Genomic DNA, 17,979 nt, shown 5'->3' with positions numbered 1-17,979 from the left:
TCTTGTCTCACATTTATTTGAAAGGTAAATTCAACTACTTCCATACTACTACTCAAATTAGTGATGCGCAATATTAACATTTTGGCTGATATCTGATTAACGATCAGTAGCATACTCAAATTGACTGATAAAAAAACCGGTATTGCAATACAAGCGTCCAATAATGTTTACCTTACACCTCTTACAGTAACTGTAATACTGGGTACAGATCAATAAGGAGGCAGTTAACACATTACTGTACTAACTATAGGATGAATGTTAGCCTATAACCATATAATCAGCATGCTAATTTATATTAAAATAAAATAATAAAATCATCAGTAGCTAAAGAAATTACTATTATGGTCATCTCCATCAGCATCTCAAAAAGGCTTAACTCTGTTTTTAGGAGGCAATCACAATGTATGAAATCCACTAATAGGCCTATAGCTTCTTATGAGAAGCAAATGAAAGTAGAACTAAACCTAATATGTGAGCATTTGTAGGTAAGTGGTCTATACAGGGGGTTTCCTTACTTAAAATCTAGCCATGGTACCTCAGTTGGTTTAAACACAATGGATAAAATAAAAACTAGCCTAAATAATCTTCAATGTGACACATTAACACTTTCATACCAATACCTACTCAGTTATACATAAATAATGTAAATACTAGATGAATAGGGCGACTATAAATTATGGTGGTTTGCTTGGGGCCCACTGACATCCCTTTAGACCTTACTTTGAGAACCACCATAGTACTAAATGGCTAAATAGATCTACAAGCTCACGTGTCACTATGCTACCGTTGTGAGCTTGTAAATAGGGTAGGCCTATTTTCCCTATTTTCACTTAATGACCAAAATAGGGACGCCAGGTTGACAGTTGTTAAACTCTGTTGACAGCCACAAAATGTCTCTAATAATACTATCATTTGGGCAACTGTACCTATCAAGATACGTCTAGTTAAAGTCTGTTTTTGCCACATGGGAGGCTCATATTGTTAACATAGGCCTAATATCCTTAACAGCCAATTATCACCGTCTTCAAAGCCACCATAACACACGACAAAAACATGGTACAACATTGCAAATTACCAAAATAAAGTTTCGTGACGTCAAAAGCCACATTCTTTGCCATTAAACACTCACCTAAAAAAACTCTTTAAGCTGCTTTCTTCTATCTTGTTGACAATGAATGACGCAGTTATATTATTTCATTCTCAGGTCGCGACGAACTTCAAAGTTCGCGCGTCCCTTCTGCTCTCAACGCTTATCTTTAACTCAACGTCACTTGTCAAAAACGATATATATATATATATATATATATATATATATATATATATATATATATATATATATATATATATATATATATATATATATATATATATACCACAACCACCCAATGAAATAACCACGTAAGAACCACTGTGATGCTATATAGCACCACAAGAATCTCAAAGAACCACTGAAGCACTATTTTCTTTGTGTGTGTGTACAGTACTTGAGTACATGTACTTAGTTACTTTACACCACTGCACACACACAAATAGATATCGTTGCTGTCAGGCAGAAACCTTGTATCTTTTTTTGTATTTCAATTTTTGTTTTTGTTTCTTTCCTCCGTAAATTAATGCCCTACTACTTCGTCATACAGTGTCACAAAACCGTCCTATAATAAAAAATAATTTAATACTTCCTATGGTTAATATGAACATCAAAACAACATTTTAAATATTTGATTTATTAGCATATGCATTCCATATGGCTGGACCACACATGGACAAATAACATCATCAACCTGTTTTTAATTTTAGATTTTAGTTAAAGGGCAATTATAGTGTATTAAGGCATATTTGGCTTATTAGCCAGGGAGCCTTTTAATAGAGAACACATCTTGTCACATCTGGTCTTGAAAATGTGAATTTATTAGGAAAATGTATAATATAACACTATAAAACTAAACATTTTGCACATTCTCATCATTCTCAGAGCAATGTACTGAAAAATCAGACATAACATTTGTCATTGTAAATGGAGTAATATTTGCTGTAAAATAATTAAGTCAAAGTAATACTGTAGCAGCTTATTGTCATACTGTGGTGATTTGATGTAGCCTCCAGGACAAGGGCCCTGTCACTATACCAGTGGTCTGGGGTTGGGGACTACCAGTGGTCCTTGAGGGGGTTCCAGGTGGTCCCCAGCTAAATAATGAAGAGTTGGTATCCAAATGAACCCTGAATAATGAATTTGATCTTTTATCGAGTGTAAAAAAAATTATAATAATTACGCTCTCAAGAATTAAATTATTGTTAAACATCTGCATTACTTAATTACAAAATTGTTATTTTGATCAATGTTTGCCTGTTGTCCCTCCTTGGTTCCAACATCAATACAGCATGGAATTGTGAAACAAAATATTCTAAGTTTTTGGTCTGAGAGTCTAAATTTCATCAAATGGTGGTCCTTGGCTCAAATGCCCAATAAACTAGATAAAGTGCTCCTCGGAGCACAGGTCTCCGCCAGGTCAGATACGTTATTGTGGCCTCCTGGTGGCGCTATAATAAGTCAATGTGAAAAGGGTGCCATTTACTCTTAGGTCGTTCACGGCAATCGGACACTGCATTCATGATTTGAAGCATTTTGTTCCAAAAATGTGTTTTGCTAAATTAGACCTGCTGGTGGCGCTATAACAGGCCAATGTGAAAAGGGTGGCATTTCTTCCTCGGCCTAGTGGGAATGTGCGTGTGAAATTTCACGGAAATCGCACGCTGCGTTCATGGTTTGAGGCAGTTTGTTCAAAACGGACCAATCCTGCAAACTTTGGATGGCAACCTTAACCAATAAGGATGGAATATGGGAAATCGGACAGATCAGGGTTGATCACATGACTATAGAGATACTGTGTACCGATTTGCATGACGTTTGGTTAAAAACTGTAGGAATAATGTGAAAAAATGGGTTTTGCACAAATCGGCCTCCTGGTGGCGCTATAACAGGCCCATGTGAAAAATTTGAGGCAGAGGTTCTGAATTGGCATCCAGGGAGTGTGTGTGCACAGTTGCGCAGCGACCGGGCCAACGGTGCCGGAGATTTGGTGGTAACACACGGACGGACACACGGACGGACACACGGACGGACACACGGACGGAGGGTAAAACATACTCTCTCGCCAATGTCGCCATGCCTTACGGCCTGGCGGAGACAATAATGGACCTTGATATGAAAAGGGTTGAAGATCACTGCTCTAGGACAAGGACCCTGTCGCTATGTATGCACATTGCCCAATATGCTCATGAAGTACACTAAAGCATAGTCAGTGTTGCCACCTAGTGTTCTGCATTTGTAACAACAATGTTAATTGATATGTTCTGTTCGTGTACACACTGGATAAAATGTGGGACATTTTCACTACTTTGAGTCTCAGACTGAATATTTAACAGTATATGCACCTACAGTTAGGCTCACTTAACTTATTTTGTGGGATTCCTGTCTTATCTATTTGTTTTTGTTATTTATTGTTCATTACCTCTTTGTTTCCTATATGTTTTTTAAGGGCTGAGAGTCAGGTCACGTGCATTTCATTGCACATTTGAATGTGCATGATATATTACAATAAATTTGAACTTGAAATCATCATTACAATGGTTATATGATTGTCTGTGTATACAGGTTATAGACAGGGGGAAACAAGGAGGTTACTGACTGAGAGATTGTAATAAAGTGCAATACACAGAAACTGAACCTAAATTACATTATAATCGTCCAAGACGGTTACTTCTCAGGATTCAAATTCCAACAATAGCAGATCGACAAGCTTGTAGATCTGCTATTTTTGATACTTTTGTGTGACGCTGTAGTGTAAGTGTATAATTATGTTGGGCATTCATTTACGATACGCTCATTTAACTGAGTCTTGATTCATTTAAAGCCTAATTCATACTTTGTCACACGACGGTGTCGTGCGCCGAAAATAGCAGACCTAGAAGACCTTTTTTCAGAATTTTTTATCATTTCTTTTGAAAATAATTAATAAAAAATAAAGTAAAATGCATGAAAAACGTAATTGAAAAAATGACACAGCCCCCTCACGTATTAGGACAATATGGGATTGTATAGGAACCGGGCGTGTCTGATCAAATTAATATCAAATATCTAAATACTGAATCAAGCTACTTAAAACTGTTTGGGGTGCTCACAAAAGCCTGAGTTAAGTTCAGTTGAAAAACACTTTAAGCAGCTTCTGTCATAAGCACTATGGACTGGGTCTAAGGAAAAGTGGCCATTTATCATTAAAGTTACAGTACATTGTGCAGTATGCAGCCCTTGCTGTTAAACCTGCTGAATGACTGAATGAATTGCTCTCTCCCTCCCCGACCAGCTCCCCATCCCCGTCTATTAAAAGGGACATTTCACTTTCAAACATATTTGAAAGTCAAATATCCCTTTAAACACTCACATGCACCCAACGACCTACAGAAGCCAACATGAATCCAATCAAAGTGTGTCAGTTTTATTATCACCAGTGAAGATGCAGGTAGTTCAGCAATCAAGTCATTATTACCTTTTGCACAGATAACCGTGGTTGGAAACTCCACACTAAGGGCGCGGTCCCACCGCACTTTTATTTTACCTCTGGGGCGGAATCTGCCAATGCTTTGTCAATGCAAATGCGTGGATTCACGCAAGAGCGTATCTTTCCGCTTGTCACGCTCGCGCACACCTTGTGTTTATGCGCTCTATGCTGCTTTTTCGCAACTGGTTGTAGCTATTGCGTGGGAGGGTCCTGAAAGTGTGTGACAGGTGGGTCACTCACAGGTTTATTTAGAATGCGCTGGCAAAACATCTGTGGCCGTGCACAACCTGGGTTTAACAGCGGCCGACCATGTTTTGGTGGGACCGCGCCCTAAGCATGGTTACGAGTGGTCAGGGTGAGCAGGTTTTAATTTTTCTTTAAAGAGTAAATGGTGCGTTCACACGGGCAAAGATACAAAGATAAACAGCATATTTGTCACTCGGTCGCTTTGTATCTGTGTTGCTCAAAACGGTCGTCGACGTCATCAAGCGCTGCGTCATCGGAGCTACAATTGTGGTTTCCTATCTTTGTATCTGGAAGATTGTATCTTTGATTCTGCCCGACACTGCCAGATACAAAGATACATGGGCTACCATTAATTTTCAAAAGAAAGCCGGCGACATGAAGATACAAAGATACACCCAATGTTTGTATCTGCTACAAGTTACAAAAACGTTTGTAGCTGGTTTCAACTTCAGCTTCAAAGATACAAAGCTACAAATATGCTGTGTAGCTTTGTATCCAGGGTTCCCACACATTTTTTAACAATGCATTTTCAAAAGTATTTTACCCCATTTCTAGGCCTACAGCAATTATGGTGCAATAATGAGGCTATACACACCAGTGTTCTATCAATGCACCAAGACAGACTCGAGCAAAGGTGTCATGTGACAAACAGAACAGATCTACTAGCTAACAACGTCTCACCGTGCAGCGTTTTACTGAGGTTAGGGTTAAGGTTAGGTTTAGGCATAGTCTTACTGAGGTTAGGGTTAAGATTAGGTTTAGGCATAGTCTTACTGAGGTTAGGGTTAAGGTTAGGTTTAGGCATAGTCTTACTGAGGTTAGGGTTAAGGTTAAGGTTAGGTTTAGGCATAGTTGCAAAAACAAGAACTGTCAATCACAGCGACTACTGGCCAATCACAGCGGGTTTTGCCTAGAACTGAAGTGGGATCCATAATAACGCCACGGTGCAACATACAGATGCATGTCTTAGATCTATTATTTTTGTCACATGAAGTCCTGTATACATTAGGCCACACATATTTCACATAATGCTAGACATGTTTTGGGACTTTCTTCTTTTTACAAAATCAATAGCCAAAAACTGAAAATGATATCCAAACATTTTCCAAAACATTTGATTCATTCCAAACCTTTTCCAGGCCTGGAAAACAGTTTATTTTATTTCTAAATATTTCCAGGAATTTCATGACCGTGGGAGCCCTGTGTATCTTTGTATCTTTTGCATCTGCCGGTGTGAACGCAGCTTGAGTGTTCCAACAGATCTGACAGGAGCTTGACACGCCTAACAATAAACCCGGCTGTCAACAGCAGGGGACAAATAGAGGTCAGCAGTGATCCGTTCAGATAGATCCAATTCTCTGACAGAGGGCACTGGGTGCGGAGACATCTAGCAGCGCTCGGGAAGCAGTTCAGTGTCTTACTCCGTTGGTAATACAAGTGGGGTCCGGGGACCCCCAGGGGTCCTTGGGGGGGTTCCAGGGGGTCCCCAGCAAAATGTGTTAATATAGTATCAAAATAATGTTAACCACTTTAACCTTTTATACTTTGGCTATTAAAAAAAAAAAGTTAAATGGTGAACTTTTTTGCAAATCTTTGAATATAATATTTTTTTAAGTGAACATTTGTAACTCAAATCTTTGCTTCTGGGAACAAAATATTTTGACATGGGGGTCCGCGGCCAAATACATATCATTTTGGGGGTCCTTGATATGAAAACGTTTGAGAACCACTGTCTTACTCAAGGACACTTGAACTCGAACTGGGGATCGAACTGGGATCTTCCATTTTCCTACCTTCTGCGCAACTGCTGCGCTATATTGGTTGGTATCATAATATATTTTATCTTCACACAGATTTCACTATTTTCTGGACTGGAAAAATATGCAGCTTTAATCATATGACATATTCTACATAGCTTTTTCCATAATAATGTCTTATAGTACATGTCATATGCATTCATACACTTCCCAAAAATGTTTTGTTTTTGCAGAGAGATCCAAGCAAACGTCGGATGAGATTTATCTATGAGTTCTGAGGTGCATTTTGACCTGGCTGGACTGACTGAACCCCTTGCCACACACTGGGCAAGGGTAGGGTTTCTCCCCGGTGTGAACCCTGACGTGCACTTTTAAATTGCAGTTCTGGTTGAAGCGCTTGCCACAGAATTCACAGCAGTAAGGTCTCTCCCCTGTGTGGAGTCTCTGGTGCTCCTTTAACTTCCCCAACGAACTGAAGGTTTTGCCACAGATGTTGCAGAGGGACGATCCCAGTTTGTCGTTGAGTGATTGCATGTGATACGTGAGGTATTGCTGTTGTGAGGTGAAGGACTCCATGCACTCTGCGGACTGAGGGCCGCTGTTGCTGTGAGCTGCTATCAAGTCTTCTTCTTCGTCCCAGTCCCGTTGATTCGGCAGCACGCGTTCCGCGCACTCGCTGTGAGTTCTAGAGCACTGTGCACCGACCGGAGCCAGAGGTTCGGGTTCGTAAATACTAAGTGTCTTTGACTCGCCATACTCCTCTTGTTGAGTTTCGGTTTTGAACTGATCCGTTACTTGGAAGTCACATTCTTCCGCGTTGACGTGAGGTGGAGTTTGGTCTGGCTGTTGCGGAGGTGTGCGGCCGTTATCAGTCGGCCCATAAACACAAGCACTGAGGTCACTGTTGCCCGCTGTGTTGGCAGGTGTCTCTTGAGGTTTTCCCTCCTTTCGACATGCTCTGAGTTTCCGTTCCTCCTTGATCTGTGGAGGTTGTGGTGGAGGTTGTGGTGGAGGTTGTGGTTGTGGGTCTTCGCGGACAACACCGGGACTCTTGTCCAGCTCACATGGTTGCTTGTCGTGGGCCGGCGGAACGACACGAACCCACACGGTCTGATGCGGTGCTGCAATGGGAAAATAAATTGCATGAGCTCAATGTATTTGAGTTGCTAGATGGCACTGTAGCGCAGGTACCATGCAGATATACCCAGAGGATGTAGCAAGGGCTGCACTAAAACTACAGTTTTAGTGTTCATTTCCTTTGTTTAGTGCTATCTATAACTTTCAGGTTGTGGTGAAGCACAACATATTTGTCATATATTACCGTGTGCGTGCGTGTATACAGTACATACATACACACATATACATGTGAGGAATGAAGCCTTGATTACTCAGGTGCAATTACATTTTTAACACTGACCTACATCTCTGCTCCAAAACTAACTTTGAGTGACAAAATTAGTATATTGTTATATCTCCAAACTCTAACTTTGTGTTTTTTCGTAAATGAATGCCCTACTTGATCATACTACAGCGTCACACAAAAGCATCAAAGGTATCAGATCTACAAGCTCGTCACGTGGCATGAAGCGACACGTTTTGAGCTTGTAGATCTGCTACTTTTGCTATTTTGAATCCTGAAAAGTAGCAGTTTTGGACATATGAGGTTTCCACCCGACAGAGACGAGATTTGAGTTAATAGAATTACTATTGATGATCATTGGTGTAGCAGAGGTTGTTGGAAATGTCTGCACTGTCTGTGCCAAAGTATAACACAAAGATAACACAAGAAATGCCCTAGAGCTTATTTCCACTGTGAGCACATTTGCTCCCTTCTGGGTAACAGAAGGGAGCAAATAAACCGAAAAACTGTGTTGAGAACATTTTAATCTAAAACACATAGAATTTTATGATCAGGACCAACTGGTATTCAGCAGCAGCCTCTTTGGTGCCGTTTGACTTGAAGCCTGCAGGCAAACCATTCCTCATAAGGCTGCAGAAACAAAAGTCCTTTCTCCCATCCAGGTTTTAAACCTGCGTGCATGGCACAATGTTTGTGGAGCTACCTCTGGTGGTGGGATAGCTGACCCTGGAAAAGTAATTTGCACAAATATTTGGGAGCAACATCTGTGTGTGTGTGTGTGTGTGTGTGTGTGTGTGTGTGTGTGTGTGTGTGTGTGTGTGTGTGTGTGTGTGTGTGTGTGTCCACAATTACTCATTCGAACAAATACTCTATTCTGTCCATAACTCCACTGGGTACATACAGCCCCACATACAACATCTACGCGCCCGACGTGCGCTTTTTTCTTGTTGTTATTCACAATCATGTGAACCAAAGACATTTTGATAAGAGATACAGATTGTTTTGTTATTGTTATTGTATTATATCAAAACTTGTATTGGCAACATTTACAAGGTGCTTTATAGTGTTTTTCTTTTTCTTACAATAAGTGTTAAATAGCTATATATTCTGATAGTAATCATTGCTCAGTAAGCTGATGGTGATGGTAAAATCCAATCAAACGTTGTATTTGATTGGAAAATAGGCCTCCACAGACTGCCTTTGGGTAAAATAAGGTGCTGTCTATGGTGCTGAAAAACTGTGTTTGCTTCCAAGGTGGCTCCAGGGCCTAATTTTATGTTTCTTAATACCGGATCTTCTCAAATAGTAAAAATCAACAAAAAAGAGGAAACTGGTTTTGTCATGTTATGGATTAATTGGCAGAACACTTTGTGTTAGTTTACGTGCTAACACATTGACTTTTCACCTTGTAATGTTTGATTGATTGATTGAATACTGTATTAGTCAGAGATGTTAACAGCATGAGGTACAGTCAGACATTGATTTAGGCTAAAAGGATGACACAAACAAAGTCCTGGGGACTTGTTTCCATTGTGGTCCTAGTAAATAAATGGGGAGAATCATTTGGATGAGCAATTTCTAATCAATGGAGCAAAAAACTGAAGATATCTCACCAATATTTGGAGTTACATGATGGCAAGGTAAGGTATAAGGTATAACTACAATCCAAACCTCTTCCAAAGTGCAATATGTGCTTTAAAGGGAAGGTTGGAGCCTTGGAGGATTGCCATTGTTTGATTGATTGACTGAAAATTAGTCAGAAATGTAAACAGCACGAGGTACAGTCAGAGTGACATTAAGGCTTAAAGGATAGTACAAAAAAGGTCCTGGGGACTTGTCTCTATTCGTCTATTGTGACCCTATGTATTCAATTCATCAACATCAGCATAAAAATAACAATAATGCAAAACAGATAAAAAGGAAGTGAATGTCACCTCCTTTGTGTGGGAAAAAAAACAATAATACAAACACATAAAAAGGAAGTGAATGTCACCTCCTTTCTGTGGGAAAAAAACTATAATACAAACACACATAAAAAGGAAGTGAATGTCACCTCCTTTCGATGGGAACATGAGTTTATATTGAGTTTGTAATCCACAGTAGCTTTTTAACTTTAAGTAGAACATAGTTTGATCCAACAACAACTTGTCATGTGTTTATACTCATCCTGATGATGACTGTTAGCGTAGAAGAAGAAGAAAGGATCATCTTGGTTTGTCATCATCAGTGGTGTAAAGTAACTAGGTACATTTACTTAAGTACTGTACTTAAGTACAATTTTGAGGTATTTGTACTTTACTATTTCCAATATCCAATACTTTTACTTCTACTCCACTACATCTCAGAGACAAATATTGTACTTTTACTCCACTACAATTATTTGAAGACTTTAGCTACTAGTTACTTTGCAGATATTATATTATAAAACCTGCATTAACCACTTCAGCCCTATTTCATACATAGGCTATTTGAAAATAGCTGATCTACAAGCTCACAACGCGTCGCATCGCGCATTTAAAACATTTTAGTACTTATACTTTTGATACCTTAAGTATATTTTGATGCCAATACGTTTGTACTTTTACTCAAGTAACATTTTGAACACAGGCCTTTTACTTGTAACAGAGTAAGTTTATATTGTGGTATTGCTACTTTTACTTAAGTAAAAAATATCTGAGTACTTCTTCCACCACTGGTTATCATTGTTATTACCTTGTCCTCCTCCTCCTCTGGTGTCGGTGCTCTGAGCAGCCAGTTGTCTCCTCAGATACTGGTTCTCACTTTTGGTTCGGCTGATCTCCTCCTGGAACTCATGGATGGTCTGTCTGATCACCTGCAGGATGTCTTCGGCTGTGGTCATCAACCGCTCGGTCAGATATGTGTTCAGGTATTGTAGTTTAGTCATCGTTAGTGTAGAACTGCTAGTTCTGGTGGTTGTTGTTGTTGTACTGACTGACTGACTGACTGACTGCTCGCCTCTGTTTACTCTTCCTGCGATCAACGCATGCCTTCCTTGTGGCGAGGGGTCACGTGATCATCATGAAGCGGCGTTGCCAGGTTTTGTGAGAGGAATAAGTAGCCAGCCAGGTCTAGGATAACAAGCCCAAAAGAAGCTAAACTATTTATTATTGAATTGAAAAGTTTATTTCGAATAAGGCCATTTTTGAAACAATATAACAAATGAAAGCAAATAATTCAGAATAACAGTAAAATAAAATAAAAATGCATATTTGAAAAGGGGGGAGAAGAAGCACAACTTATTTATTAAGTTAATAATGATAAATAAGGGCATTTATTAGGTCACATGAGCACTTAAACCAATATGCGTCGGCTATTTGAAAAAAAAAAGAATATTTTTTGAATAACTCGTGTGAGCTCACAATGCGACGCGTTGTGAGCTTGTAGATCTGGTATTTTCAAAAGAATCTTGGAAGAAAATGTGGGGGAAAAATTGAATATTTATTTTATAACTTGTATGAGCTCACAATGCGACATGTTGTGTGTGAGCTTGTAGATCTACTATTTTCAAAAAAATCTTGGAAGTAAATGTGAAAAATGTGGAATATTTTTTTGCATGAATACATATAATAAATACATATTCATTTGGGGGTCCTTGTCCTTGCCATGAAAATGTTTGAGAACCACTGGTTTAAGCAAGTTAACATTAGGGAACAAGCTCAAATAAGCAACTACACTTTAGAAATAAGCTTTAAAAAAAAAAGACTACCGTACCAACAATATTTACAAGCAAGTTCAAGCAACTTTACAGAAAAACAAGCCCAAAGTCACTTATAATAAGCGGACATGGCAACACTGACGATAAGGCGCGCCACCAGAGATGGTTACTGTAGTTGCGCGCCAGTGTGGCGCGCGAAAACAGCCGATCTACAAGCTCACAAGGCTTGTGAACTTGTAGATCGGCTTTTTTCCACGCCGACTAAATTCAGGCTGACGCAAAAAAAAGATGGCGTCGTCGGCTGCCTCGGTGACGTCATGTCGTTACCGTAATATACCCTGGCGTGTCTCCGTAACTCCCAGCCAGGATGGCTGATCTTTTCCTCCACTGTTTTGTTTACATCCATGCCCAGTCAAAAAGAATGAACAGCTGTACAAACCAAAAATACTCAATTACTACTTTATTAAAAAATAACATTTAATACACAATGATACAACACTGTACAGTAATATGTATGTATGTCTGTGTGAGGGAGAGAGGGAGGGAGCAAAGTTGTCCCAGAGAGCTAGACTGAAGAGGAGGGATGCTGGTCGATGGTTCGAGGACGTAGTGCAGTCGCCTCATGCTGCATTCATGGCACATGTGGGGACAACTTGAAGAGGACACTACTATGCTACACTCTTGACCACTTAATAGAGTAGTTCACCCAAAAAAATTGCTTATTTTCCATTAATTACACAACCCATGAAGCCTTGAATTGAATGCATGGATTTTTTTTTGTTTTGGGCGCATTCCTAAGCCAATACTTTTATGACCGACTCCTACTCTTTGAGCAGAGCCATGAATTCAAGGCTTCATGGGGTGTGTAATTGATAGAAATTAATATTTTGGGTGAACTACTCCTTTAAGCCAAATATACTTCGCTGTAGTGACACGTTGTGAGCTTTCAGATCTGCACTTTTTGAAACATTTTGACAATTTGGAGAAATTATGAAACCTTGCCCAAATTAGGGACACGCGGGTTAATGTGGCTGAAGAATGCTCAGCTTTTTCATTCATTGACTGAGGGGTTTTGAGTTGTTCCTTGGTACAATATCTTTCTGATGGCGAGGGCAAATTATATAATATATCATAGCCCACCCTCACACCACAAAACTCAAACCTTTCATACATGGAACAGCATGTGTATGATTTTCCAGTTAGGTGTCACATATTTTTGACAGCCTCTATATATATCACTGTTTCCCAAACAGTGGATCGGGACCCATATGTGGGTCGCAGACCAATTTATATGGATCGCGAGTAAATAACCCTTTATTTTTTGTTTCCTACATTTTGTTTTTAATATTTTCAAAACATTTTCAAAAAAACATTCCAAAAAAATGCTAAATGTTTCATGAATTAAAAACAAATTCAATGATTTTTCAACGAAATTTCATGAATAAATAACAAAAACAATCAAAGAAATTCCAGAAATTAGAAAACAAAATGTTTAAGAAGTAGTGAAAATAGCAGATCTGCAAGCTCACAACGTGTCGCTTTGCACCGCGTTGCGGCTTGTAGATCTGCTATTCTCATGAGTTTGGGTCCCGGGCAAAAGTCTTAAATTTCTCTTTTGGGTCTTGAGCTAAAAGAAATATGACATGAATGCAGCATTAAGTCCTGAGAAAAAGTAACTGTACAGTTAGTTCTTCGAAAGAGGGTCAGCTGGAGTTGGGCAGTGGGCACTGAGCAAGCACCGGATTCTAAAAGATGAATCATACATTGGTTCCTAAAAATGACCTCCAACCGAGACCACCCTTAAAAAAAGAAACTGACATTTACAGACCTGCGCTATAATAAGAAACATTGGTGAATATATAAACCTTGTAGTTTGCACAGACTGACTAACCGACCCCCTTGAAAAAAAGCTTATACATAGCCTCGGATAATACTGTGTATGGCCTGTGTGATGGATGCAGTCATTTTCTGCATCGTCTCAATCATTATGCTATAAGTGCAGGTCATACAAAAAGGACACCACAAAACTCCTAAATTGCATGATAGCATCGGGACTAGTGGTATTTTTTACAGAATAATATCACATCATCTTATGAAAGAGTAGAGCAGTCTCACAATAGATTTTCTCCAATAGTTCAATGGACAACATGTATAAATAACATGTCATGGTTGTACTCAGCGCTGCAACAATGTTATCAGGGAATTACCAATTTAACACACCTCATTTGCCCAAGTGACATTGTATTTTATGTAAGAAACCTTTTTTAATATATATTTGGTCAAATCGTAACACAGCTACAGGAGTCAACTATTGTTTAGAATGGAAAAAAATTAGAAAACGTGTGACAATTGTGAATTTCAAATGATCCGTCTTGATAGAAAATTAAATCTAGGGGGTAAAGCACTTCTGACACTTGCAAGTTAGTCATGGTCTTCCGATAAATCCATATTTCTGGGGGCATCTTTCTGAATAGCCCTTTAATTATTAACCTTAAATGTTATGTAATAAAGCAGATATGACCATGCCTAATAGGCTCTATTCACAGCAGCCATATTATGAAGACATTCACAGGTGTTACCAATGATACTAATGAAGGCTCTGTTCCATTCTGGTCAAACAGAGTCAGGGTGCTGATATTGTGCACACTGGAAATACTCTGTTACACCAGTGGGTCTACAGTTGGGGTCCAGGGACCCTCATGGGCTTCCAAATGGCCCCTTACAGGTGTGTAACTCTGAGAGTGTACAAATGGAACCAAATGGACCCATAAGGGTCCATTTGATTCCATTTGTACACTCTCAGAGTTATGGGGTCGTGGAAACCACTGTGCTACACTAAATGGAACAGAGCCTTCATTAGTATCATTGGCAACACCTGTGAATGTCTTCATAATATGGCTGCTGTGAATAGAGCCTGTTGTATTAAATGGGGCTGGGGTAAAAAAAAACTTCTTTAGTTGGAAATACTCTCCTGTTATAATACGTCTACAAATGATGTGGTTGATTTCATGTAGCAAAGGCCTCGTCTCCAAGCAGACTGTTTACGAGTCAGGTCTCAAGTCTAATTTCCAAGTCAAGTGTAACTTGACAACCTATGGATTTGAAGTGTCTAAAATCAAGACAAGCTTATCATATTGTTACAGTCAGGCAGAAACCTTGTATCTCTTCCATATTTCAACTTTTTATATTTTTTCGTAAAATGTATGCCCTACTTCATCATACAAGAGTGTCACAAAAAAAGTTGTGAAAATAGCAGAACTACGAGCTCACAATGGGTCGCGTTGTGAGCTTGTAGAAGTGTTATTTGAGCTTGTAGATCGGCTATTTTCACCACTGTATTTAAAAACAATGATAATAAAAAAGGAACAGTTTTGGACATACAAGGTTTCCAAGCGACAGCGACGTTGTAAGTGGTGGAATGTTTGCACATTGTTGCAATTCTGAATGCCTCTCATTTCAAGGTGTGTGGAAGACATGTGACTGTGTTCATCATGCTAGGTATATGACTAAAGAAAGGCTAAATAATTCAGAAAAGGTTAGCTAATAAGTCATCAAATTGTGTCTTTAGAGATTTCATATTCAGTGACAAGTAAAAAAGTAAGTAAATGACACGTACTAAACTGACTATGCAATACAAATTCTTCTATTGCAGGACTATGGCATGGAGAAGTGTTAGGCTAGAGATAAAAACATTCTAAGAGATGCAGAATTCCTTGTTCTTTGAAAGTAGGAAGAAAAGCCTCGTCTTAATGGCAGCAAAATTAGCTTCATTTCTTTTTTTTTTTAAGTGTCCCATATCAACATGATTCACAAACTGGGTCGTTTTCAACAAAAAAGAAAACACCCCGGTTTCATTGCCCTGAGAAATAGGTTCCCTCGCGGCTGTGGGTCTGCAGATGCCTTTTGATTTTGTCAGAGCGGCTGAAGCACTTGCCACACACGGGGCAACTGTAGGGCTTCTCGCCGGTGTGGATCCGCATGTGAACCTTCAAGTGGGCCATCTGCGTGAAACCCTTGCCACAAATCTGGCAGCGGAAAGGCTTCTCGCCAGTGTGGCTGCGGGCGTGTTCCTGGAGCCTGCCGGAGGAGCTGCAGCACTTGCCGCACACGCCGCAGCGGTAGGGCTTTTCCCGCGTGTGCACCTGGACGTGCACGTGCAAGTGGCCGACGTGGCTGAACGCCTCGCCGCACACCTTGCAGCAGAACGACGACATGTGGGCTTGCAGGGGCGACTTCTGGTGAGGGTCCACTGCGTTGGCAGCTTGTTGGTTACGCATGTGGGCGCCCTGTCCTCCTCTGCTGCCTCCGGCGCCTCCTTTAGAGCCCACCATCTGTCCCCCGTTCTCCACCCCGATAATGTCAATGTTGTTCTCGTTCGAGCAGTTGGGGTTGACGGGCGCCAAGGGCTGAGGGGGAGCGCTGTTGGAGGACCCCGAGGATCCTCTGTGTCCCCCCGCTCCGCCCTCCGCCTTCACGTGTCTGGACGAGCCCCGGGAACCGGAGTCCCTCTCCCTGTTCTCCACGCCTTGGCTCTGCGGGGGGAGACTGGACGTGTGGGCGGCCTCCTGAGGATACTCCTGGCTGACGCGGGGCGGGGTGAACATGGAGTCCGGCGTGCTGCACGAGCCGTGTCCGCCGCCACCGCCGCGGAGCTGCTGCTCCTCGCTGCCTCCCTGGTTGGAGGACCGGAGGTCTCGCTTGTCCTTGATCTGGAGAGGAAGGCGTTCCTCGTGCCCCATGCTGGGACTCCACTCGCGCCTGGGATGCTCACCATCCTCGTCCTCCAGCATCATGGATGGGCGGTCTGACCGACCACACACACACACACACACACACACACACACACACACACACAGCAGGGGGGGAGAGTAGCAAGTTATCATCTACAATACAAAAAACAACAATAAACGTATGCAACTAGCAATGACGCTACAATCCAGTGAAACTACAATCACTGACTATGAAAAGCATGAGAAGAATCATATCTTAAAGCTACAGTGCTTTATTAAAAGCCACTCAGCTAACTTGGCTGGCTAGTGGCTAGCTAACTAGCTGGGCTAACGAACAAAGGTTGAAACCGGGCTAGCGCCAGCAGCCCCACAACACAGGCTGAATCTAGAACTACAGCTAGCCGACAAAGCTAACGTGTTAGCCAGATTGGAATGTATGTGTAGGCCTGCAATAAAAGCTCAAAACATGCCCGATCTGTCCCTTTTAAATGCCTTCTTCATCATTAATACTCAGTGTTAGAAGTCTGTGCTTTGCTATGCGACGCGTTTATGTGGAAGCGGGTGCGACTTTTAATCATAATAATAACGTGCTAACAGTGCTAGCAAGAATGTAGCATGCAGTGTTGCCAGATTTTGCGAGAGAAATAAGCAACCAGGCTTATGGAAACAAGCCCAGAAGAAGTGACCACATGAGCACTTTTAAAAGCCTATGCATCAGGCTATTTGAAAAACAGCCGATCGTTGTGAACTTGTAGATCTGCTATTTTCGAAAAAAAATCTTGGGAAAAATGTAAAAAATTTAGACTATTTTTTAAAAACATTTTAACAGTCTAATATGGGATGAATCTTATATGGGGTCCCTGGCACATAATACTCTCAAAAGATTGGGAAATATGTAATTAATTACATATTCATTTGGGGGGGTCTTTGCCATGAACATATTTAAGAACCACTGGTTTAAACAACATTAGGAAACAAGCCCAAATAAGCAACTACACTGCCCAAATAATGAGACCAACAACATGTACAAGCAACTTTACAGAAAAACAAGCCCCAAAGTCGCCTTTAACAAGCGGACATGGCAACCACAGGGCAAGAACGTAGCATGCTAACGCTACCGCTAACATGCTAATGCTATTGCTAACATGCTAACGCTGCTATGCTATGCTAACACGCTAACCTGGCCATATCTCGATGCCTGCCTCCCGCAGCCGCCTCCTCAGATGGTCGTTCTCCCGCTCCCGGAGCGCTATCTCCTCCTGGTACTCCAGGATGGTGTCCTCCACGGACTTGTAGATCTCCTGGGCGGCGAGCATCAGCCGCTCGGTCAGGAAGACGTTGAGGAACTGCAGTTTGGTCATTTTATTGTATTTAATATGCTTTAATGCTTTGCCGCTGCAACGGAGGAGCAACACGGAGCTACAGATAGATCATCCAAGATGCTGGAGGAGAGAAGAGATGCTGCTCTCTGCTCAGAGGGCCAGCCGGGGGTCACGTGACAGGGGGAATATTACCGTAATGACGACGGGGAGAGGGGTAATTTAAACCAGGGGTCTTCAACGTTTTCAGGCCAAGGACCCCCTAGCTGAGAGAGAGAGATGAAGCAGGGACCCCCTCTATATTGTATAAAATTGTGTTTCAGATTCAACTTTTT

The 17,979-nt window shown here is 40.9% G+C and overlaps 2 protein-coding genes across 2 annotated transcripts; both read right to left on the bottom strand.

The window, feature by feature from the left end:
* Positions 1 to 4,477: 4,477 nt before the first annotated feature.
* On the bottom strand, positions 4,478 to 10,854 carry LOC311049063 (uncharacterized protein). Its single transcript, XM_084062501.1, has 2 exons — positions 10,632 to 10,854; positions 4,478 to 7,680 (listed from the first exon to the last, which is right to left on the bottom strand). Exons 1-2 carry the CDS (start codon positions 10,822 to 10,824, stop codon positions 6,821 to 6,823), a joined length of 1,053 nt encoding a protein of 350 aa, XP_083918627.1. The 5' UTR covers positions 10,825 to 10,854; the 3' UTR covers positions 4,478 to 6,820.
* Positions 10,855 to 14,518: 3,664 nt separating this feature from the next.
* On the bottom strand, positions 14,519 to 17,809 carry LOC311049383 (uncharacterized protein). The gene is made up of 2 exons (XM_084062949.1): positions 17,506 to 17,809; positions 14,519 to 16,399 (listed from the first exon to the last, which is right to left on the bottom strand). Exons 1-2 carry the CDS (start codon positions 17,684 to 17,686, stop codon positions 15,447 to 15,449), a joined length of 1,134 nt encoding a protein of 377 aa, XP_083919075.1. The 5' UTR covers positions 17,687 to 17,809; the 3' UTR covers positions 14,519 to 15,446.
* Between the last annotated feature and the right edge of the window lie 170 nt (positions 17,810 to 17,979).

The sequence above is a fragment of the Gymnoscopelus microlampas genome (assembly GCF_963454915.1).
Source record: "Gymnoscopelus microlampas genome assembly, chromosome: 7".
NCBI lineage: Eukaryota > Metazoa > Chordata > Actinopteri > Myctophiformes > Myctophidae > Gymnoscopelus > Gymnoscopelus microlampas.
The sequence above is the reverse complement of the archived record's forward strand: the minus strand, read 5'-3'. Positions and strand labels throughout refer to the sequence as shown.

Bases quoted from the DNA above. Each gene is read 5' to 3' on its own strand.
- LOC311049063 (XM_084062501.1), bottom strand. From the start codon at position 10,824: ATGACTAAACTACAATACCTGAACACATATCTGACCGAGCGGTTGATG. The intron at 7,681-10,631 runs GTAATAACAATG...TTCCCATTGCAG, and splicing joins CAGAGGAGGAGGAGGACAAG to CACCGCATCAGACCGTGTGG.
- LOC311049383 (XM_084062949.1), bottom strand. From the start codon at position 17,686: ATGACCAAACTGCAGTTCCTCAACGTCTTCCTGACCGAGCGGCTGATG. The intron at 16,400-17,505 runs GTTAGCGTGTTA...GTGGTCGGTCAG, and splicing joins AGGCATCGAGATATGGCCAG to ACCGCCCATCCATGATGCTG.